This window comes from Toxoplasma gondii, chromosome X, assembly GCF_000006565.2.
Source record: "Toxoplasma gondii ME49 chromosome X, whole genome shotgun sequence".
Classification (NCBI taxonomy): domain Eukaryota; phylum Apicomplexa; class Conoidasida; order Eucoccidiorida; family Sarcocystidae; genus Toxoplasma; species Toxoplasma gondii.
Window position 1 is genome coordinate 7,361,290 of NC_031478.1, and position 23,903 is coordinate 7,385,192.

Genomic DNA, 23,903 nt, shown 5'->3' on the forward strand with positions numbered 1-23,903 from the left:
CACCAAACGCGAGGAGTGAGTGGGGGGAACAGCGAATGACGTTCCTAGGCGGTGACTGGGGTGACAGCTTGGGGAGAGAGACGAGACAGAGCCTCGACGACATACGTTAGACGACAGAAATGCAAGACGTAACTTTATGGAAGTGACTTCAAGAGGATGGCGTATATGGTGTTTTCGAGGGAAAATAGGGTAAACAGCCGCGGTGGAAAGATGTCCCGGACCCGAGACTCTCGGTCCCGGATATCCGCCCTGAGAAGTAGACCAAGGAAGACTGAAATAAAAGTAAATAGGGCATACAACAATCGACCTGGACACACGGAAGATAATCCGCGACACTGGAGCACTTCTGCTCATCTAAACCGCGCCTGAGATTCACAGTTCGAAGGTACCGACGTACGTCTGCGGAGATCTAGATATCCAACCATCGAAATGATAACTTGCTCCTGATTGTAGCGGTACACTATACAGAGTCGAGGTCAGAGGAGAGACATGTACGCATACGTGTCTATATAGATATGTCTGCACAAGGAGGCTCAGACGACGCGCAACAGAGGTGATTGTTCGTTGTGGCTCCACACGGACCGGACTGAGGAATGCCGTGCTATGACAGAAGCGCAGCTTTCGACGTTTTTGACACATTCGATCTCAATGCTTTAACTGATAGTACGCCTGCTTCGTCTTCGCTGCTCGAAATTCCTTTCCATCTGCTTTCAAGTGCAATGCAGAAATGCTTTCAAATGCGATGCAAACATGCTGTCTCGAGCAAAGAAGCGCTTGCAGCGCGAGATGAAGACAGGTGATCAATGAACTTCTTTATTTTCGCTTGTTTCGCTTTCTTTGAGCAGTTTGAGGACGGCATTCTTTCTTCTTTTGTGAACTCTGCGATCATTTAGCGCGAAGAGTCACGGAGGTTTTCCAGTCCCGGGTGCAGAACGCGGGTATAGACTCCCGAAAGGAATATGGACAACCGAAATGTCAATGTTTTCTGACTTCTCCCACAGGCAACGGAAATGCAGACAATCTCGCAAAGACGCGCAAAACATCCGACCGCCAAAATCGCAAGCAACGAAGACCGGACAGACCCATCAAAATCGCATGGGGCACCGAGAGAAATCTGCATTGGAAGAACACACGGCCGAGAAATTCCATGACCCCATTCTTCGTTCCTTTTTCCACGCGAATCGACGAACACAGCACCGGAATTTGTCCGGCGGAGTTCCCTCTGCAACAGCGATGGAACGCATTCCGACCTGCTTGCGAGTTCGCCCCGCTGCCACAAAGTTGCGGTCACCACAAAGACAACCAGCACCGGCCATGCGCGTTGTCGCGCTCTCCTCTGTTTTTTCTCCTGTGCAGTTTTCGCGAGTTCGCCCATTCCGCGCCGCCGGTGAACTCGCGAGTTTCCAAAGGAGTTCGTGAGCACGTTCACTGGTGCTCGATACATTTGACGACAAAAGACCGCGAGGCACATTTTCTCCTCGACTCCCAAAACGATCCCTCCTGTGTAGACCTCCCCCTCCAGTCGCGCGAAACGCAGGCGCCGCCTCGTCTACACATCACCTGTCTCCTCACAACCCTTGGTCACCTGCAGATCAACTAGTCTCCACTCATGCGGTATGAATCGCTGCATGCACCCACACTGTCGAGAGATCTGCGACAGCGTCCTCCCTTCTCTGAAACATGAGCGAACGGAGCGCTTCTCAAGCAGTCCACCGGCGAGGTGTAGTACGCAGCAAACATGAACAAATGCGTCGCATGCAGTTCATCGCGGAAGCAGTCCTGCACAGGATCCTAGGCAGTCCCGCGCCGCCGCAGATCCTCTACGATCAGAAATCCGCGTCGAGCACGAATTTCTGCTGGTCCTTGTCAGCCATGACCCCCGCCTTTTGGTACTCGCCAACGCGTTTCTCGAAGAAATTCGTCTTTCCTTGGAGAGAAATCAACTCCATCCAGTCGAACGGATTCGTCGCGAAGAAGATCTTCGGAACTCCCAGAGAAGTCAGCAGACGATCCGCGACAAATTCAATGTACTGTGCCATCGAGCCTGAAAAAAGGACGCAATACGAAAACCAAAGCGTCGTGAACGAAAAACGCCGTACATACTTGTTCACGCATTTGCACATAGAGACAGACAAAAAGGCAGAGCGACACAAATCTACCCAGATAAATATATATACATATATATACATATATATAAATACATATACTTACATATATACTTATATATATATATATATATATGTATGTATATATATATATATATATGTATATATGTATATATATATATATATATATATGTATATATATATATATATATAGTGAGACTCTCCGCTTTTGGGTCCAATCCTTTTAACGACGCAGGCGCAGACTTTTCCTCGCGCGACTTACGGTTGTTCATGCCAATCAGATCGACGGGCAGAGCTTCACAGATGAAGGCTCTCTCGACAGTGACAGCTTCGCGAACCATGTCCTGGACGACTTTATCCGGGAGTTTGTGTTTCAGTTGCGAGTAGAGGAGACAGGCAAAGTCTGCATGCAGTCCTTCGTCGCGAGAAATCAATTCGTTTGAGAAAGTGAGGCCCGGCATCAAGCCACGCTTCTTCAGCCAGAAAATAGCGCAGAAGCTTCCACTAAAGAGAATGCCTTCCACGCATGCAAAACCCACCTGCAGGCAGGACATGGAGTTCTTGCAGTGCAGTCATTCAACTGCAACCTTTCAACTGCATGCATTTCCGAAGAACGTTCGAGGTCGACGATCACACAGTCTCGATACGCGTCTAGCTGGTTATCTCCCTATCCAGCTCCTTCAAGCTCAAACGTCTACAGAAGGGGACCTAGTGCGATGCTCGTTCTCTAAACGATCACGGCGCTACCATGCGGTCTTGGCTATACTTCACCGCGTTCGCTGAGTTGAAAACTCGACACAAGTATACATCACTACATGCATACGCGCATTCACAGAGTTGCATGCACCGACTTCCAAAAGACCCTCTTCGGATGAAGATCCTGACCAGTTTTTAACGCCAGGAGGCTGAAAACGATGGTCGAGAACCCCCGGTTCCCGTTCTTCATTTGGACAAACGACGCGTTTTCTCTTACCAAACGCTCAGCGAAGCAGTTTCGGTTGTTGATCCACATGGCTGCCCACGCGGCTTTCACAGCGACGGCCTTCACGTTGTGCACGGCGTCGAAGAGTTGGAGTTTCTCCTCCTCGTCGCGAATGTACTGATCGATCAGCAGGCTGCGCAAAAACAGAGTTAACCTAACAACGAGCTGGTGCGTCCGCTGCGTTTCTGAGCGAAAGCTGTTCGTTCAAAGTTCCCCGTCAGGTTCACGAATGGCCTGCAGGCGCCTGTGCAGCGAACAAAGCCCCAGGTCCAAAAAAGACACAAAGGAAGGTCTAGCCTTTCCTCTGCCCCGCGAAGATACGCAACGTCTCGCGAGGAGCCGGAAAAGAACTTCCGGAGATTTCCACTGAATGCTCCACTTGAACATGCCAAGATGTCACCGATCAGCAACTTTGAGGAAAGGCCTGTCGGGAATCCCTGGACTCGCGTCCGAGCACGGCACCCCACAACCTCTCGGCCGTCAGTCGCCTTCAAGGACAACAGGGAGCAACTCCGGAGCAGCCTTCTTCTCAGTCGCTCTCGCCTCGCATCTCTGACTCTCCTTTTTGTCCGCGCTTCCCCGCTCTCTCGCTGCGTGCTCACCTGTACGTCTCCGAGTGGATGTTTTCCATCGCAATTTGGAACCCATAGAACGCACGCGCTTCGGGGACCTGGATCTCCGTGAGGAACTTCTCTGCCAAGTTCTCCAACACAATGCCGTCGCTGAAGATTCACGCAGCACAAAGGGAAGAAGCGAAGAGCCTGGACGCCACGGCCTCTGTGCATCCACGACTTCCAACATCGACCTGTCTATACGACTCTCCACAGACGCGCGACGCGTAAACAAACGCTTGCGTTTCTCGCAGGAAAGAAGCTCGACATCCCAGTGAGGGCCGCAGACCCAGACGCAGATGACTGTTCACAGAGATGTATATCAAAGGTCACGGGGAACTTCACCCTGCGCGTCCGTTGAAGAGAGAGGCGAATTCCTCTCCCTCGGTCTCAGAGAGTTGCGCTATGCGCTACACACACAGAAGACTCCGCAGACAAGAAGTCCGAGGATCGTTCTCGTCCCCCGAAGACCGAGACATCCTTTTCAGTGGGTGTCTCCGGGAGACGTACCTGGCAGCAAAGAAGGCGAGGACGTATTTGATGAAATGTTTCTCATTTTCACCGAGGGTTTCCCAGTGAGTCATATCTTGAGCGAGATCGATTTCCTCCGCCGTCCAAAAAGAAGCCTCCTGCTTCTTGTACATCTCCCAAATCGCGTGATGCTGAATCGGCAGAATCACCTGGAAGCAGAGAACCGGCAGAAACGGAAAACCTCCAGAGACGCACAGATCCACACAGATTTACTCACTGCACAGTTGCATGGATAAACTTCCAGGGAAAGTCCTGTCTCTCACACAAACGAGCGAACGCGAACAGCCGCACGGCAGGTGCACACCGTAAAAGCCGCCAAGGGAGCGTCCAGCCTTTTGCGGGGATACCCGTCTCTCCGGCCTTCGAGTAACGCAACATGCTGGAAAGCGAAAAAACTATGAAAAACGCCTAGAGCGCTCCCCACACGCTCCAGGAGGGAGGCTTTGCCCCCTCCCTTTTCATATTCGCATTTTCTCACTCCGTGTAGGCGATCTACACACGGTAAACGACATGTCGCGCGTGGAACGCAATCGATGTGGAGAAGAGCCGTACACTGCCGTCGTAGGCTCCTGCGCAGTCGCCCGTCCCCAAAAAGCAGCCCAGGTACGAAACAAGAAATTGGAAAAAGGAGTTTCGATCCATGATCTCTACTGCGGTGCATTTTTCCCTGCTCGCGAAAGCTCCCGTTTCCTCCTACCCAGCGGTGAGGGTTGGCCATGAGGAGAGGCTCCTCCTTCTCCTTCTCCTTCATTTGTTCGCTGAGGAGCTTCTGCTCCGGCGTCCGGTACTTTTCGACGATTGCAGAAAGTTTCTTCGGATCGGTGGCGGAGTCGAGAACTTCTGAGCTAGTCAGCCAGGCGGTCGACTGCGCGCCTTCCTTGGTGGCTCCCAACCGCGAGCTTGCAATGTCGTTCAGGAGACACGGGGACGGAGTCGTCGGCGCCATGGTGTCGAGCCTATGGAAAGGAAACGGGGAAACGCGCAAGGACGCAGAAATGGCGAAGAGAAGAGAGCGCAGAAACCAGGTGGAGAAACGGCGACTATCGGCACAGCAGTGTGGAGAGGCGGCAAAAAACACGAGAACGCAGACAGCAGCTCACGGGGGCAAAACGACGGCAGGGCAAGGCGCTTTTTACGGCGGGAAAGGATGGAAAAACACGAGAGAAACAAGCCGTCGACAGAGTCGCCGTTTCCTCGCCACGGAAAGAAGTTGGGAAAGAGAAATCTCACGTCTAAGTCGTGCGAAGGGGGGAGGGACGATGTTGTCTGGACGAGACGGCGGCAACTCCCTGTGCAGGAAAAGGTATTTGTTCGCGAAACGCGTCGCGGCAAAACACAGACTTTTGGTGGGGAAAAGCGACACTTTCCACAGAGCCAACTGACAACTGTGTTTCGCAGGTCAATGGGCGCAAAAAGCTCAAAACTCTCCTTGGAGACACGCTGTCGGATATCGCGGTGCATCAACAGAATTTGGGGGGAGGGGGGGGACAACGCCCTTTTTCTGAAAAAGGCGGTGAGCTGAGCCAGTGTCCAAAGAAAAAGTGGCACAGACTGAGAATTCTTGACCTCTTGAGCCGTCGACGGAGAAATGCTCCGGGAATTCGTGATCAAAAGAAACTGTTTCGCCGCCGAAAAAACAGCAGTTCTGACCACCGTCCTCGAGAGATGGGCTTTGCAACTCAACTGTTGTACACACCCACCCTCTTCCACCTGAAGAAAAGGCACACCACGAAGGTTTGCTAAAACGGTTCGGCGTTGGGACTGCCGCCCCCCATTCGCGAATCCCGAGGGGACTGCTTTCTGTGGTTAAAAAAAACGAAAAGACGCCATCTCCTTGTGTTTTCCACCCTCCGTCGGATGGAAGACGCACAGTGGCAAGTCGAGCGTCGGATCGACCCCCCCGGGGGCACACCAGAGGACTTTTCCAAGCCTTTTCCGAAAGCCGGCAGCAGAGACGAGTTGCTCCTGTTGTCATCTTCGTCACTGGGGTGGCAAAGAATGTAGTTCTTGTAGAGGTTTCACCGCGATCTTCGACCTACACGAAGACAGAGACACGACTCGGGTACTGCGCGTCGAGCTGTTTCTTGCTCGAGCTAGGTAGAACAGCAAGAAACTCCTTTGTGAGCATCCGAGTGCGATACTGTCCTTGTCTTTCTTTGTATCCACAAATATTACAGGATCCATACAATTGGCTTTAGAAGCAAAAGAAACTGGTACAAAATGAGACAAGAACTGAGAGCAAAGGTGTGCCTTGGAAAAACCGAAACAGACTTGAATGGCAGTCCCAGAAGAGGTGAGCGTGCGGTAAGAGTAGCTAATTTGGTAAAGGACCTTCTTCAGCGTCTGCTTTGACGTTTGTAGCTGTCGACTCTACGAAAATGACCGAGTGTGTCTACGATTTCTGGGCTGAAGCAGGGTAAACGTTTTGACCTAAATCAACGGAAATGTATTGCAAGGCCTTTTGATCCGCCACTGAAAGTGAACATCTCGCTTTTTCTCGATACGTGAGATTATTTCCTTCCTTCGCAAGCCATAGTTCAGTCCGCCTTCAACCTATTCAACTTCTTCACTGGCAAGCCACAGTGCACCTGGTGGTCTCATCAAAGACGTATTACGCGATTGCGGAAGCCAGTGAGACATGCTTCTACTCGTTGTGGAGGATTCCAAACAAGAACGTGCACAAGAAGGCTCGTCACGTTCGAGGGACTCTCAGAAAAAAGGCACTTGCATTTTTTTACAGCCCACACTCGAATCGGTTTGCCGCAAGGCGACGCTCCTTTCTGGGAAGGCAGCCGCCTGCGGTGCGGTTGAGCTGGCGGCTGTCGCGAACTGGAGTTTCAACACTGTTTCCTGTCATTCCGTCTGCACCAAGGTCCCCAAGGTAGACGCTAGTCTGGTTAAAAAGACGACAACAGCGTTTCCGAGTCGAAAAAAACGAGCAACGTTCACAGAGGTTGACAAACAAGAAACAGACCCGCGAAGACAGAGCAGCGGCCCCGAGAACGGCCAAAAACAGAGAGCAGGCAACAGCGCAGAGCGGAAGCAAAGAAAAGGAGAGGAGAGACGCTGCGACAGAACAGGCTAGAAAGGGGAATAGGACTGAGAAGAAAGTGGGCAAAGACAGTTGTAGACTCTTGTGCTTCTGAAGAAGATGGGTATTCAAATGCAGCAACGGCGGAGCATGTCTCAAATTACAAATGCCAGCAGAAAACTGCATCCAAACCTAACCTGAGACGAATCGACGCACTGGCTGCAAGAGTGGAAAGAAAATATTGCTGTTCTTTCTGAGAATGTAAGCGGCCACGAAGATTCCTCTTCCCCTTTCATTTCCCAGCGAAGCCTGGAGAAAAAGTTCAGTTTACCTGTCGCATTTCAACTGTCTCTGTTGCCTTTGTACAGCCACTCTCGACGCCCTTGCACTCGTAACAGAGACCGCAGACGCACCTCTTTTCTCCGATGAATTCAAATTTCCCTCCACCTCTATGTTTTCTTTCTTTGCGAGAAGTCTCCCGCACCCCCACTGCCCCCATCTTCCTGCCCCTCCAATACTGCAGCTCTCAAGAACCGCTGCTTTACATCCACAGGTAATTTTTCCATGTCGGGACCACGCAGAGATACACCGTGCAAGGACGAAGTACCTCCGTCTGAGCCTCAAAGTCGACACTGGGGTATAGAGACGCGTTGGACGCCTTCCCGACATACTCAGGACTTACCCTCACCGATATCGTCGGCACACTTACAGAGAGAGCAAGCTAATCACGTAACGACTGAAGATCGACTCCGCTGCCCTGCCTGAGGTCCTCAACGTAACAGCCGTCTCACTCTGTCCTGTAATCGCAGTTCTATCGGCAGTGAAGCACTTGGTTGACTTCTGCCTGTGTCTCTCACTCCTGCAGTCTCAGCCCTCTCAGTCAGCGCGCGAACGTCTCCGTTTCGTCGTAGCTGTCACGTCTCCCCCCAGCCTCCCCACCTCTGTCTTCAGAAGAAACGTCCTACGTATTCAGACTTGGGGAACTTCTCAGCGAGGCCTGACCACTGAACGAGAAACCGGTCCGCAAAGGGATACAGGAGACGCCCAGAGAGAGACAGAGAGTCCACGCGGCACACGCTCTCGACGTAAATCAGGCGAATGCGCCTGCCCAAGAGGAACTGGAAACAAAGAATCCGAGACAGAGAAACGCCGCAGAAACGGAAGAGAGAGAATCGAACAGACCGAGCGGAGAGCCAGGGAGCACAATACGAGAGGAAAGCCTGGAAGAAAGAAGCAAAGATACCCTGTGGCAGCTTCCAACCGCGTCGACGGTTGAAGTGCTCAGAGAAGATCTGTGCGGACTGCCAGAGACAGAAATGCATACACGCTCACCTGGTTTTGACCACGAACGTCCATAGAAAGAGCCCATGAGTTGTGTCGTACGTGAAGTGCAAACATGTACACATATAAGTATATCTAAATATACAAATATACAAATATACATATATATATATATATATGTATGTATGTACATGCATATAGATACCTATGAAAGAGTATGAATATGTGTGCGACTCTATATACATACGAGCTCTGTGGAAAGCTGGAGTGCGTCGGTTTCGAGGACGCGAAAGCATGCATATCGCGTTTTGCGCCACTCATGAAAGGGAAGGAGCGAACGACGAAAATCTCGACGTACCTCGCGCAGCAACGCAGCAACGGCGACAGGAACGCACGACCCTGGTCCGTTCACAAGCACCTGCAAGGTGACGCAGAAGAACAGAAACGAGTCCTTGGTTGGAGACAGCGACATCCGGAACAGGTCTTGGGGACTGCAGAGAGCACCGAGAGGCGCCACACACCCTCGACGAAGCGAAATAGACGCGTACAGGAGAGGCCGCGCTGTGACGAGGGAGAGAAGGCCGAGTGAAGGCCCCGAAGCGAAACGCGAGCAGAGAGTGTAAGGAGCCTCAGAAAAAGAAAGACCGTCAAGACTCAAAAGCAACACCAGCAGCTTGGTCACAGCCAGCCTTAGGTTCGTCGAAACAAGTCCACTGACTGCGGCACTCTGGGCATTCTTGAGGTCGCCTCGTCAGCTCACCAGCTGGGGGTTCAACCGCCAGACAAGACGGAGAGAGGCCAGGAGGGCGCGCACAGAAGAGAAGAAAGAAGAGACTACGGACTGGCCGACTTCGCGACTCCTCGGAAATCGATGAAAACAAAATCCTCGCTGTCGAACCAAGGCCGTTAACTCTGCTTCCGCCAACTCCCCCTGCACTGCTTCTTGCGCCTTCTTCGTCTCTTCATCGAGTTCCTTCGTCTCGACAGTCTTTGCGTCCTGGAGGACAGAAAACGCAGACAGCCGAAGCAAACGAATGCGCCTCTGCCTGACGTTGTCTCCTACATTCAAAACCGGCCTCTGTGCGGTGGAAAAAGTTTCTCTTTTCGGGGAAAGGAGTTCCGAGCCTCTCCTGCAATGGGTACGCTAACCAACAGCCACCCCCGCAGCCTCCCTGAGACCCGTCGAGTTCACTTTGCGTTCGTTGCGCTTTTTGCTTTGGAACCCAACGCGACGCGTCTCTCTGCGGGGACATCCCAGAACGCGCTTCTGCGGCTCTCGCTGTGCACCTGCTTCCTCGTCTCGACTCTGCGTTTCAGGCGAGGAGACTGTCGACAGTCTCGCTGCTTTCCCCGTGGTCGACCTTTAGAGAGAGGTCTGCCTTGTCCAAGGTCTGAAGGATCAAAGCTTTCATTCTGTTGAGAGAGGATCTCTTCGCTTCTCTCTGTGTGTGTCCTGGATTGTGCGCCCAACTCTGACGAGCATCTACAGAGATCTCTCTTCGGGGTCCGAGGAGGCGAGGTCTATGCTTTTCCAGGACACCGCGCGAACCGAGCCTTCCGCTCGGCAGCTGGAGCGCCCCTCTGCGCTTCTCCTGCGTTCCCGGAGAATCGCAATCGAAGCGAAGCAGCAGAGACATCGCAGTCGACGGACTCAGGCCGCGTCCACGCTGGCTGTCGAACTGGGGTCGGCTTGTCTGCCGTCCTCTCGCTTTCCGCCGCCTCCACCCTCGTCCTGGTGTTTCTCTCTTCCTCTAATTTCCCCTTGGAAAATAACTGCACCTGGAAGGAACGCCAGTGGGCGGCGGCGAGTTGCTGCAGACTGGTCGAGTCCGAGTCCGTCACGAGGAAGTGGATGCGGAAGAAACGAGGATTGAAGCTCTGGACCAGGCGAAGCATCTCCCCAGTGTGTCCGCCTGCGCAAGAGCCGCAAACAAACAGAGAATGCAAATGCGTCGGCGAAGTCGAAAGACAGAGCAAGAACACAACGCCAAAGAAAGATGAAAGAAAAAACGCTCTGAAACCGATAAACGCGACCCTGGCTGAAACAAGTTGGCGCCTCCTCTCGCCACACTAAACCAACGAACAGGCACACACCGTCAGGCATGAAAAGAAAACGCCTACATATATACATCAATCAATTTAAATTTGAATTTATATATATATATCTATATATATATATATATATGTATATGCATGCCTACGCATGTAGGCGTTTGTACATCCATAGATATCCATGTGAGTCACGTGGATGTAAATGTTCGAGGCATATAGATGGTGAGGTAAGGAAGGAGACACCCGATTTGATTCTTTCGTTCAAAGGACAGGGCTTGGTCGCAGTGCCTCGTGTCTTTGCGGGAGAAAGTGGATCAGACACCCCGGCTTCCTCCACAAAAACGAGAAAGTAGGCCGCCTGGATCGACGTCGCCCTCTCGACTGTCTCTCCCCACCTGATCCGAGCACGACGACCGTCACGAGCGGCGCATTTGCGTCTTTCGTCTGCGTTTTCTTCGTTCCCCGTTCTTCGCTGGGCGTCCTCTGCAGCCGTCCTCTTGGCTCTCTTCGTTTTTTAAGCGATACGCGCTTGTAGGTCCATGTCGCAAGGCGAGAGAGGAAGAGGAGAATGGCCGCCGCAAAGCAGAAGGCTGGAAGCGAGGCGAGGACAGAAGAGGACGACGAACTGCGCCCGGTGTCTCCAGGCACACAGCTCAACGGTGCGTCGTCGGAGTCCTGTCCACACGACGGAGCGGACGCCGGACGGACACAAGAGAGGAGAAACGAGAGGCCGGAGGAGACGACAGATACGCGGCAGACCGAGAAGAACAGCGAGAGGAGAAGCGACAAGATCAGAAGAACGAGAACAGAGGGGGAAGAGGCGAGCAGAGCAAGTCTGGAGCGCGAGGGAGAAAGAGAGACGCGCTGCATAGCTGCTCGTCAAGTATCGGAGCTCCCTCGGCCATTGACGTTTGCCTCTGCTACGCTCCGCCGACTCTCTCGCTCTTCTTTTCAGAGCACCAGGAAAACACACAAGCTCGAAGACCGCGCGCGTTTCTGCCTGCGCAAACTTCCACACTGCTCCTCTCGACGTGAACGTCCGCTGGACTCCTCGCGGAAAGGAATCGCCGCGCCCCAGGAACTCGTCGTCTCTCTCTGCAGTTGCCTTTGTTTTCTCCGCAAGCCAGAAGGAACGCAGATTCCCGACTCTGAATGCCTTTCTCTCCGGTCTCTGCGTACCTGATGACGACTCTGGCTGCTGCAACTCGGCACCCGGACGGCGAGGCGTTACTTCTGTGCAGCTCACATCGAGGAAGTGCCAAGAGAGTCGCGAATCGCCCTGTCGACAGTCGAGCGTTGTCGAGAGAGAAACGCGGGAGACGCTGGAAATCTAGACCTCCGCAAGGGAGACCCAAAGAACCTCGGCAGATCAGTCAGCACAGCGCATGCGGTCGTCGGCTGTTTGTCTGTTCCGGCAGATGTAACGCGCCGAAGGAGGCAGATGTGTGCATGTCGCTGCTTTCGCAGGGAGGAAACATATGCACCGGCTCTGCACACTGGCAGAGAACTCTTCAAATTCAGGTTTTCTCGAGAAACAAAGAGACACGGGAACGCCGTTCAACGTGGAGGAACCGTTCGAGGCCTCTCCACGGATGCATGCGTCTTCGGGGGCGCTGAAAAAAAAGCTGGAACTTTTTCCTCGACTCGCTTCTTTTCCAGCCTCGTCGGCCTTCGTCGATGTGCCTCTCGGCCTTTGTCGGAGTTGTAGAAAACGCATCTTCAAGGCTCTCGCCGCTTCTGTCTTTCGTCTCTCCGCAGCCGCCACAAAGCCTCGCGTTGCAGAGGAAAGGGAGAAATTCAGGCTTCGCGCCTGCCGTCTCCGCTCGGAGACTCTTGATGAAAGAATCCGCGGAGAAGGAGACCCGCACAAGCAAAAAAGAGGCGAGAAATGAGACAGCGGCAAGCGGCGGGGACAGGAGCGAAATGAGAGGAACCAACGGACCATGTTTCTCTGTTTAGGAGACCTTCACTTTCTCTCGGGGAGGCGTCGACGCTCGGAGCTCAGGAGTCTGTCGAGCGCAAGAATACATTGTACGGGGGTGACATTTGTTCGGCATCATTCGCATTCTTCGTTCTCTGTGTCGCACCGTCACCTTCTTCATTTCTCACTCATTCTCTCGCGTTTCTGCTTCCTCGTCTTGGTCCTTGAGCTCTCTCTGTGTGCAGCTGAGAGCCGCTGCTGCAGCTATGTCTGCAGTCTTTCCTTCTTTGTTTTAGATCCCTTACGCCAGCCGTTTTCCTCAGGTGAAGAGTCTCTGAACCTTCTCTCTCTCGCGGCCCGAGCAGAGGACCCCCTCTCTTCTTTTTCTTCTTCGTTTTTCTCTTCTCTCTTCTCCCCTCCGTTTTCTCTGCACTCCTTTGCCGGCCGCCTCGCGCCTGTCTTGCGTGCTCTCAGGTCAACTGAGCAGGGCGAGACTGCTCACTTGCTTTCCTCTTCCAAGTGACGCTTGAAGATCCAGAGCAGGTCTGCGTTTTCCGGCTCGTTCCCCTGCTTCGCTCTCTTGTCTTGCGTGATTCTCGGAAAGAAATCGACGGCAGGGCGTCCCCGTCTTTCCATGCAGCTGGACGGGCAGCACCGTCTTCGCGTGTCTTTGCTCCCTCGTTCCCCGTCGAAAGTTTTTCGTTTTCTTTTTTTCCTTCGGACTCTCTAGTCTCGTCTTTCAAGAATCCTCCGTGGAAAACCAAGTCGTCGCTTCCGGTCTCTTCACGACACCAAGCGTCGTCCCCAGTTTCCAAAGAAGACTCGCTCTGCCTCAGAGCTGCTCGGCTTTTCCTTCGTGAGTTGTGTGAAATCACTTTCTCCTTCGCGGTCGCACCGGCTCCCCGGTAGCTCTTCCGCAGCGACGACGCGGCTTTCTCTCTGCGTCCTTTCTCGCGAGAAGAACCAACCTCCCGCCAGTCTCCTGCCAGGCCCCGCGGCACCGGCCGAGCCGTCTTCGCTCCAGCGACTTCGTCAGAGGCGAGCCGAGAGCCGGTGCGAGACGCCTGCGGAGTTTTTCCAGCACTACTCACCCGCGCCGCCGCCCTGGAGGAGACACTTGTGGGGAAGGCCCTCGCTTTCCGCGGGCCGCCTCCAAGGCCCAGCAGAGCAGTCGGCTGAGGCACAGGCCTTTCCGGTCCGAGGCAAGGAGATACTTGCGGCAGACCCCCGCAGAGAGTCGGCGTGAGCGCGTCAGCTCGGCATCCCTGGATGTCTGTCGACGCGGAAAAAAAGGCGAGTTGAAGCCCGTTGGTACAGACGATCGAGCTCCATCCTTCTCTCTCTACACCTGGTCGAGGGTCGATCTGTAGACCAAAGACTCGCGCGTCTGTCCTGCTCTTTCACCACTGAAGATCGAAACAGAGAAGTTGCCGCATTTGCTCCACACCGAACAGCAGCAAGAACGTGAAGGACGAGGCGACGCAACCTTAGAGCGCCGCAGGAGCTTGCACTTCAACGTTTTTAGGGCAGACGGACTCGCCGTATATGGAGGGAGACGCATCGAGGATCTGCAGCGATGCAGGGCCGAAGTGATAAGCGGGGGACCTCGCCCTCTGGAGGCGGAGGCGCGAAGAAGGGAGAGAGCAGGGAGACAGGGACTTTCTCTGTCGAGAAGGATCCGTGGTTGCCGTCGTCGTCGTATTCTGATTCTTCGTCGGAGTCCGCGTCTCAGCCTCGGGTGCCTTTGTCTGGTAGTTGCCAGCGTCCCTTTGCTTTTTCGTCTCGCCCCTCTTCGCATTCGTCTCTCTCTCGTTCCGGCAACTTCTCTCGGTCGCGCGCGGCAGGTTCCTTCTCCTCCCAGTCTCCTCATTCCTCGCGCTCCTCTTTGAACGCGTCCAACGCTGCGGCGCGGAACTCTTCGTTGGCGTCTCCTCGTCCTGCGCACAGTTCCTTCTCTTCTCGCCACTCCTCTCCTTTCTCTCGTCCTTCCGCTGTGCGGCCTTCACGACCTTCTGCAACTTCGGGAAGTTCTTCGCGGTCTTCCTCTTCTGCTTCCTCATCGGCCGCCTCATTGTCGTCCTCTGCTTCGTCTTCCTCTTCAAGTCAGTCTTTTCCGAGACAGTCTCGGCGAGTCTCGACCTCGCCTCTCCCTCCGGTGCGCGATGTGCCTTGTTCGAATTCAACATTCTTTTCTTCTGCATCACCCCAGGGGTTTCCCTCCTCGAGAAATCGACAAGAGCAGCGCGCCTCTCCTCGCTCTCCGCGGTCAACCTTGTCGCACTCTCGTTCGCCGCCTGCGCGCCGAGGCAAAGAGGACGCGCTGGACTTGTCGTCTCCACCTTCTTCGCAGATAAGCGAGGAAGGAACAAGAGAGCGAACCGGCAAAGAGGCAATCCGCTGCTCGCCCAACAGCCCCCCCGGCGGCCACAAAAGAGACGAAGAGAGTGAACGAAGACGAGAAGAGCGAAGACGGGAAGGAGAAGATGAAATAGGAAGCAGAGAAGAAGAGCGAGGGCGTGGGGTTGAGGTTAGAGACAGAACAGAAGAACCGAGAAAAGGAGGAGACGAAGAGAGAGAAAGAGTGGACGGAAGAAGCAAGTTTGCAGAGGAGGAGAAGAGACGTCAGGGAGAAGAACGTGTGTTGAGCTGCGACGGCGCAGGAGAGAGAGGGAGAAGCGACGGAGAAGAGACCTCCGCAGAGAAGAGGGAAGCAAAGGAAGAGACAGCTCTGAAGACAGACCAAGACGCACCGCGAGAAAGAAAAGAGAAGGATGCGGGAGGAGCAAGAGAGAAGAGTCCAGGAGACAGAGAAGGAAGAGGAGAAGGAGTAAGACGCCCCGGAGAGGAGCCACGAGAAACGACTGGAAAACGAACTGAGCATGAAGAGAGTGCCACCGGACGCGATGGTGGAGCGAACGAGAAGAAAGAGAAGAGAGAGGAGGCACAGAAGAAAGAGAAACCGAGTGACAAGAAAAGTCGACCTCTCAGAGAGCGAGGCGGCCGCAAGAGCTGTGAAGAAGGCAAAGGAGACGACGAAACACAAAGTCGACTGTCGCTTTCTTCTCGGATTTCGACCAGAGAGCCTCGAGCACTTGCAGTCCACCAGTGGATAGGCGCGCGGCTTGGTCACAGTTTTCATCCTGGAAAAGTAGGTGGACCAGAATGATTCCACTCGTCTTATGGGTTGTGTGTCTTCCCCTTTCTTTGAGGAACGTGACTGACGGATCTGTGTTTCCGTTCCTCTTTTTCTGTGTCTCTTCTCCACGTTCGCATTTTCTCCCTCGATCTCCTGTCTCCCAACTTCTCGTCCTTTCTTTCCCCCTGCGCTTCGCCTTGCCGTGTCTCCGCGCGCTATGTGCTCTTCTCTTCAACATACGATCCCACTCACAGCTTTCTTTGATCGCTGCGTTATTCTCTTTCCAGCCTCCCCTTTCGGTTTTCTCCACATGTGCGCTCCTGCTCTTTCTCTGTCATCGCTGGGCTGAACTCTGTCTGGCGCTCTTCAGATCATCAGCATCCGCTCGATTCATTCGCCGGCTTCTTCGCTGCCTTTCCCGAACTCCCCTGCGCGCCGCCAGCGGCAACACCGCGGCGGAAGAACCTGTCCTTCGTGCTCGAAGTATATGCCTGGCGACTCCGCGTCTCCAGTCTGTCGGCGCTGCGGGGGTGTGGCGCCGACCCTGGGCGCTGGCCGGCGGGCGGAGGCGCCGGAGCTTGGGCGCGGGGCCCGAGGGCCATCCGCGCGCGCAGAAGCGAGCCCAACTAGCTGCGGCTCCACGACCGCGGTCGGAGGGGCGCCGAAGACGCCAGACGGCGGACCAGCGCCCGGCGAAAAAGGCGACCGCGAGCGGGTGGCGGAAGTCGAGAAACCGCATCACTACGAATACTACGTCCACTACCGCCACACAAACAGACGCTTGGATACATGGCTGAAGTTCGACGACCTGCGCCCCATCACACCGGACGGGCAGGTGCTCGAGTTCCCCGCAGTCGAGAGCAGACGAAGGCGACGAAAGCGAAGACGCGACGCAGACGAGGACGACGACTCAGGCGACGAGACAGAGCCTAAGCGAAGGAGACACGACCGAGACGAAGACGCGGCGCTCAGTGACGTGGAAAACGAAAGAGACGAAGGAGAGAGCTCGGACCGCGACGCGGAAGACGAGGAAGACAGTGACTCGGAGATGCTGGACAAGCTCGCGATGTTCGACCCCAGTGTACAGTTTTCAGATGTGAGGCTTGCGCTCAACGGCGACTCTCGCCCGCGCGTCCTTCCCGTATCTCCAGTTCTGCGCATGCCTTGCTCGGCACCCCTTTCAGAACTGCTTGTCTACATGTATATCTGTATATACATATATATAAATATATATAAATATATATATATATATATATAAATATATCCTCTTCATTTGCACACTCATTTCTCTCTCGGGGTCTTTTCCTCACCAGTTGGTCACTGGCGACGCAGGCACAAGCGTTTGGGCCTTCAGGCTCAGGAAAGTTGCGCCTTTCTCTGCAGCGAGTTTCTCGTCGAACAAGGGGGTCGACCGTCTCTTCTTCCTGTGTGTCTTTCTTTCTCAGCACGACGAAGAAGCGGCGAAGGAGCACGAAGGCATGGATTTGGCCACCCTCCAGGCGCATGAAGAAGCGACGAAAATCAAGACGATTCGGCAGATCCAGTTCGGGCCGTTTCTCCTCCAAACGTGGTATTTCTCGCCGTACCCTGCCCATGTACAAGACGCAGAAGTTCTTTACGTCTGCGAATTCTGCCTCTCGTTCTTCCGCCATGCCAGCGAACTCTCCACCCACAACCAAAGATGCATCCTCAGACATCCTCCCGGCGACGAAATCTACCGGGAAGGAAGGTGCGAGAAAACAGGGACGCTCTGTTGCCCAGCGATTCTCCAACTTCTCCCCTCGTTCTCTGAGCCTCTGTCTGTCTGCTTTCCATCCTCTCTCTATCCGCCTCTTCGTGTCTCTGTGTCTCTCCGCTTCGGCCTCTCTCTTTTGTCTAGGTCTCCTTTTTTCTCCTTCTTTCGCCTTCCGGCGCTGTCTCACTTTGTTTTCTCATGGGACTTTCGCAGGTCCAGCTTTTGGGCTTCTGCTCTGAGGTTTCTGTTCTGGTTGAGTCGCCTTGTCCGCTTTGACAGAAGGTTTTCGTCTTCTTTGCTTTTCCCTGTTTCCTCAGACTCTCCGTCTTTGAGGTGGATGGCAGTGTTGCTCGCGTTTACAGCGAAAACCTCTGCTTCCTTGCCAAGCTCTTCCTTGACCACAAGACACTCCAATACGACGTCGAGCCGTTCCTCTTCTACGTCCTCACTGAGGTAACTCACAAAATCAACAAACAAGTGAAAAACTCGACGTGACTCCATACTTATACCTATATGTATCTACATATATATGTATATATGCATATTAATCTGTCTATCCAGTTTCATATATTAACCTGTGTGTCGCCATCAATCTCTCTCTCTCTCTCTCTATATATATATATATTTACATATATGTTTATATGTTTAAAAGGTGGAGAACTGTGCACAGGTTTTTGTGTTCGATTTTTTAAATTGATGGGCATACGAGAGTAGCTCTCCGACTTGTGACGCCGTGGTTTGACTCTCCGGTGTCGCACTGCAGTTTCCCTACTCCGAAGGAACAACGTCACCCTCTCGTTTGTGTGACCTTCGATGTGCGTTTTTCTTTTCTCAAGGCGCCTTTCTCTCTGCGAAGGATATATGCATACGTCTTTAAACAGGCACCTACATCCATTTACCAATGCATTTTCCGTTTCAGCGAAGCTGTTTTCTTTCATGGTATTTGCTTCGCGTTTTCTTTGAGTTCCTCACTTGTTTTGACGGGTGTGAACGCTTCGTTTCTCCACCTGTGGGCAGTTGGCAGGAATAGAGAGAGGCCTATGAAAGAGTGTAAGAGGGAGAGTTGTGTCTCCTTGGAGAAACTGCATGCAGAGAGACAGAGAAAGAGGGGACTCGGCTTCTTCTTTCCACCCGAGGCGCGTTTCTCGTCTCCCGTTTCCTCAGGTCGACCGAACGGGGTGTCACCTGATTGGCTACTTCTCCAAGGTGCGTGGGCCCCCCTCGCTGAGATTTTTACACGAAGGATTCAGATCTTCCGACATGTCGCTTGGCGCGTTTTTCTTCTTTGGAGATGAGATCACGCCTCGAACCTTCAGCTCATTGTGAATTTCAAAACTCGCAGCCTCCACTCGAAACGACAGTTCTTTGTCGCTCCGTCTGGTGTGCGACTGGTCGACGCATATAGCGCCTCAGGCAGTGGGCGACGCTCCGTGAATCCACGATCCGCTCTGCGTTGAAACGCGACTCCTCGAGAAAAAACGTTCCCGGTCTCTGTCATTTGCGTCTTTTTTCTGTGCCCGCCTGTGCATGCTATATCCGACTGCGGCTTAGGGTGGACTCTGAACTCCTCGGCTGTGTTGCCTGCGCCGTCGTTCTCAGGAAAAAATTTCCCTGCAAGCGTACAACCTCGCCTGCATCTTGACGATGCCTCAACATCAAAGAAAGGGATACGGCCGCTTCCTCATCTCCTTCTCGTATCTCCTTTCGCTACGAGAGAAGAAGAAGGGAGGACCGGAGCGCCCCCTCAGTGACCTTGGCCGCCTCAGCTACATCGGCTGGTGGACTTGGTGTCTCCTCACGCACATGGAGAGCGACGCACAGAAGCGAAGGAGGAAAATATCCATCGAAGTAAGGCAAACAAAGGCGCCGGAGAGGGTGGTGGTTCAGACGCGAAGGCGAGAGCGAGACAGGAAATGCGGGAACCCAAGAAAGGCAAAAGAAACACCCGACAGACAACAGAGTTTCGACGACGGGTGTCCATTCGCCTTCTTCGCGGAGCAACTTCTTGGTGATTTTTTCTATTTCTTCACATGTCTCTCATTGATGTGACTCTTAACTTTGTGGCAGATCTACGCAAGAGACACGCCGTTTCCAGGCCGTTTCAAATGGGAGTTGCATGCTGCTGTAGATGTGTATATGCATGCCTCGAGAGTTACATTTATAGGCTTCTCTGTGGTCCTTGATGAGGCGTCAATCTATGCATGCCTCATATCAGTCAAAATCGCTATGGAGGAATATATATATATATATATATATATATCCGTATGTGTGCATGTGTGGATGCATGTATTCAGAGGCCGTAACATGCATACATCTTACAGTGCGTAAATATATATATATATATATATATATGGCTGTTTTTGTTTGCATGCGCGGATGCATTTATTTGGATTTCGTTTCGCGTTGTTTTCTGATGTTTGCTCAGGATTTGGTTCGGAACACAGCAGTCCGGGAGGAAGATATCCAAAGGACTCTTGAGGAAATCGGCGTTCTTCGGTGAGGCTGGCTGGAGAGAGAGAAGCAGGGACAACGCGAAGGGGAGACGAAGACAGAGACCGAGAGAGAGAGAACGGTCGAAAAACAGAAGTCTCGAGGGAATTCTGGTCTCCCGGGAGCGTCGAGTGGAGACGATAGCAAACGAAGGGCTCCACTGTGGAGACGATAGCAAACGAAGGGCTCCACTGTGGAGACGATAGCAAACGAAGGGCTCCACTGCGGAGACGATAGCAAACGAAGGGCTCCACTGTGGAGACGATAGCAAACGAAGGGCTCCACTGTGGAGACGATAGCAAACGAAGGGCTCCACTGTGGAGACGATAGCAAACGAAGGGCTCCACTGTGGAGACGATAGCAAACGAAGGGCTCCACTGTGGAGACGATAGCAAACGAAGGGCTCCACTGCGGAGACGATAGCAAACGAAGGGCTCCACTGTGGAGACGATAGCAAACGAGGGGCTCCACTGTGGAGACGATAGCAAACGAAGGGCTCCACTGTGGAGACGATAGCAAACGAAGGGCTCCACTGTGGAGACGATAGCAAACGAAGGGCTCCACTGTGGAGACGATAGCAAACGAAGGGCTCCACTGTGGAGACGATAGCAAACGAAGGGCTCCACTGTGGAGACGATAGCAAACGAAGGGCTCCACTGTGGAGACGATAGCAAACGAAGGGCTCCACTGCGGAGACGATAGCAAACGAAGGGCTCCACTGCGGAGACGATAGCAAACGAAGGGCTCCACTGTGGAGGCGATAGCAAACGAGGGGCTCCACTGTGGAGACGATAGCAAACGAAGGGCTCCACTGTGGAGACGATAGCAAACGAAGGGCTCCACTGTGGAGACGATAGCAAACGAAGGGGTCCACTGTGGAGACGATAGCAAGCGAAGGCGAGAAATGCACGAGCCTTCTGTGTGTCTCTCTGTTGCATTTTCCTTCTGCTCCGCAGGTATGTTCAAGGTCACCACCTGCTTCTTCTTCACCCGGATCTGGTGAAAACGCGGCTCAAGTACGTTTTCAGAAGACACAAAAAGTCGGCCTGACCGCTAAAAAGGATGGGGAGCTTCGCGTCCAGTGCCTGCACTTGGCATGTTTTTCGAACAGAACGTAGGGAAGGGAGTTGAAGAAAGGAGAAAAAGACGCCAGAGGGTGAACGGCGCGACGTTGCAGATCGTTTCGCGGATCGATGTGTGGAGTCTGCCCTCACTTCAGTCGCCTGCTTCTCGATTGATTCCAAAGACTGCCGCAGATCTCGATGCTCCCTTTTGGGGAAGTTGCTGCAGTGGCTTCGCCGCTGCAGTCTGTCGCGCCTTTCTCCCGTGTCTCGCATCGCTCTCTCCTTCGCTCCTAGCTTTTTTCCTCCCTCCTGCGGCGGCGCAAGCAGTTCCGTTTCTTCTGCGATATGTCTTTCACAGAGAGGCAGGTTCGGCGGGCGTATTAGTCCACGGAGAGAACCTGCGCTTCGTCAGTTACCACCGGACTCCCCCTGCACCTCGCGAAGCTCTGCCGCCGCCGAGGCGGGGAGAAGAAGACTGAGTGGGGACCGTCGCGAGACCTTGCAGTTAACCAGGAAAGGATGCATAGACGGCGTCTGTGCTCAGAGAAACGGCGCTCCTCAAAGAAAAGAAACTACGGCGTCTGCGTACCGTCAGAGGCGAACGGAATGACAGAGTGCGTCCGAGGTGGACGAGCTTTGCGGCTTTGTCACTCTTCATTTTTCTACCGTGACTCCTGCTGAGTCGATACGGGATGAAGGCGCTGCTTCTGCTGCTGCACAAAGCTCAAGAGACGTCGAGTCCAGACGGGGAGACAGAGAGAAACCTCGAAGCCGATGCCGGTGCATGCGTTGACGACAGAGGGGAGACACGGAGCCTTAAGGATCCAAGAGACACACAGAGAGAAACACAGTCAGAATGACTCAGACCTTCTTTCGTTCGTCTATCTGATTAGTGGATGGAAAAATAGCGGAGAGCGGCAGACCTACGGAGGCTCAAGAGAGAACAACACCACCGAAGAACAAGAGATTCAGCAACGAATCCTTGAAGGGAAACCGAGGCTGGAACCCTCAGAAAAAGAAGAAGAGACAAACCATTGACAAAAGGCAGAGGGAGACGAGCACCAGTGTAAAACGGTCGTACAAATTTACACCTCACACCGTAACAGATAGACGGACAATAGTGCATATATACTCCTGTGCATATATACATATATATATATATATATATATTTATATAAATACACATACATCGGTCTACTGATGGATTTACTAACGTTTCTGGAGAACTGAGGAAGCGCGCAAGGGGATGTTTGCCAACGCATTCCATGCTTGAGACAGAGCCCTGTCTGAACGCAGGCCAATGGCTTCATGTAGGACCTAGGCGAGAGCTCTTTATTTTTGCGTGTGGGGTCGTTTTGTTTGTGGAGAGATGCATGCAGTGACGCGTTTCCATACGCTCTCACTCCTGCGGATTCCGGTAATGTCCCCGTCAGTCCCTCCATCGCGATGTATGAATGTAACGAACTTCATATTTGTACATCCCTCACATATATATATATATATATATGTGCAAGAAGGGAACTGTGTTTTTAATGACAGTGTAGGCTTTGCGTTGGAATCAGTGAGAGGGATTGCGGTGGAGCACAGTGTCGGGGTCGCAGCTTTTGAAGGCTCTTTTCGAGGAAGTTCGGGGCTGTCGTCTGGCCGGTTGTGTACCCGTATGCACCTATTTATCCCTCTCGACTTTCAAGGATGAATGCCAAGCGAACAACGCGTGCAGTCAGTCGATGGAAAGGGAGACGGGAAGGAAAGGCGAGAAAGGCAGAGCAGAAAGAAAGGCCTGAAGAAGAGCGGGGCGTTACGATTTGACGAGACGGAGAGAAGAAGGCACAGCGATGTTGGAAGAACCATCTGGGGATAAAAAGTCGGGGACAGAGAGTGAGAGAGACATGAGAAGTGCCACTCAAAGAAGCAACGCTCGATGACCTCATTCGCGGATGGCCTCTCGTTTTTTCGTCGCTTCTTCGAGCTTCTTGTTCACCTTCCGTCTCCGACTCTCTGCATCGTCTCTCGTGTTCTCGGTTTTTGCGAGTCGCGACTTGGAGTCTCGAGGCAGTTTTTGTTCTTCTTTCCTTTCCGTTACCTGTCGCTCGCGATGTGCTCTCTTCTCGCGGCACCAGGGCGTTCCGGCAACCAGGCGAGGCCTCGGGCGCCTCTAGACGCGCGGTTGTGTGTCTCAGAAAGCAGTTGCCATGTTCTCCTTTCTGAGGAAAACAAGCCTTCTTCGACTTCGGTCCGGTTCGCCAGCCGCTAGAATAAAACGCGAGACTACAGTGGACGAGAAAAGAGAGAGTCGATTGTAGGGAACAGGAGCAACAAAAGAGATTTGAAGTACCAGTCATGTAACACTGCAAATGCGCAAAGCACCTTCGAAAAACACACCCAGAAGTTCTTTTCTTCACTCGTTGTCTTCAGAGGCGTTCCGAGGGGAAGTACAGAAATACAAATTCCACACAGAAACGATCAAACAGAGGCTACGCCATTTGACGACAACACACCGATTCCTGCATAGCCTTAGTCCACGCACACCGATATACGCCATGCGCAGGCATATATGTAAAGTTGTTTTTCAGTGCAACGGCGCTAGACGCTGGACACCGGTACCCCTCTGGACTCCTGAAGACAGCGAACGGTGTTAATTTCAATATCCGTCCTTTTTCCATGTTTGCTTGGAAGCTGTGGTCATTAGCAGTGGGGATTAGTAAAGCCAAAGAACCAAGCCGGTGGAATCTGTATGAGTTGATTCCGGCCACACCTGGTCTTTTATTATCGGTGTACTGTGAATCCAGATTTGTCTTGTAGTTCTCGATCCTTTGTTTGCAGTGACCTTTGTACTCCAAATCCTTCCAGGTACCACTCGAGCGGTGTTCAAACTTTGACGACTTATATGGAATCCCCAGAGCGAGTTAGAGGGAAGAAGAGAACAGATCATGCGGACTGAGT

At 53.1% G+C, this 23,903-nt stretch overlaps 4 protein-coding genes across 4 annotated transcripts; 1 reads left to right on the plus strand and 3 right to left on the minus strand.

Annotated features, from left to right (window-relative positions):
* Positions 1-943: 943 nt before the first annotated feature.
* On the minus strand, positions 944-5,196 carry TGME49_207060 (ribonucleoside-diphosphate reductase small subunit; the record flags this gene model as incomplete). The annotated part of the gene is made up of 6 exons (XM_002371950.2): positions 944-2,044; positions 2,389-2,665; positions 3,100-3,241; positions 3,711-3,830; positions 4,230-4,399; positions 4,948-5,196. The coding sequence occupies 6 exons, from the start codon at positions 5,194-5,196 to the stop codon at positions 1,827-1,829; spliced, it is 1,176 nt and encodes a 391-aa protein (XP_002371991.1). The 3' UTR covers positions 944-1,826.
* An 11-nt stretch (positions 5,197-5,207) lies between these two features.
* Positions 5,208-7,780, minus strand: TGME49_207065 (hypothetical protein; the record flags this gene model as incomplete). Its single annotated transcript, XM_018779379.1, has 3 exons — positions 5,208-5,539; positions 6,121-6,285; positions 7,613-7,780. 3 exons carry the CDS (start codon positions 7,778-7,780, stop codon positions 5,483-5,485), a joined length of 390 nt encoding a protein of 129 aa, XP_018635673.1. The 3' UTR covers positions 5,208-5,482.
* Positions 7,781-8,228: 448 nt separating this feature from the next.
* Positions 8,229-11,943, minus strand: TGME49_207070 (glycosyl transferase, putative; the record flags this gene model as incomplete). Its single annotated transcript, XM_018779380.1, has 5 exons — positions 11,010-11,943; positions 10,342-10,475; positions 9,323-9,559; positions 8,921-8,980; positions 8,229-8,399 (listed from the first exon to the last, which is right to left on the minus strand). The coding sequence occupies exons 1-5, from the start codon at positions 11,482-11,484 to the stop codon at positions 8,229-8,231; spliced, it is 1,077 nt and encodes a 358-aa protein (XP_018635672.1). The 5' UTR covers positions 11,485-11,943.
* Positions 11,944-12,159: 216 nt separating this feature from the next.
* MYSTB (histone lysine acetyltransferase MYST-B) lies at positions 12,160-23,308 on the plus strand. The gene is made up of 9 exons (XM_002371952.2): positions 12,160-15,683; positions 16,042-16,767; positions 17,117-17,400; positions 17,724-17,859; positions 18,571-18,612; positions 19,006-19,254; positions 19,832-19,902; positions 20,853-20,912; positions 21,319-23,308. Exons 1-9 carry the CDS (start codon positions 14,112-14,114, stop codon positions 21,437-21,439), a joined length of 3,261 nt encoding a protein of 1,086 aa, XP_002371993.1. The 5' UTR covers positions 12,160-14,111; the 3' UTR covers positions 21,440-23,308.
* Positions 23,309-23,903: the final 595 nt, after the last annotated feature.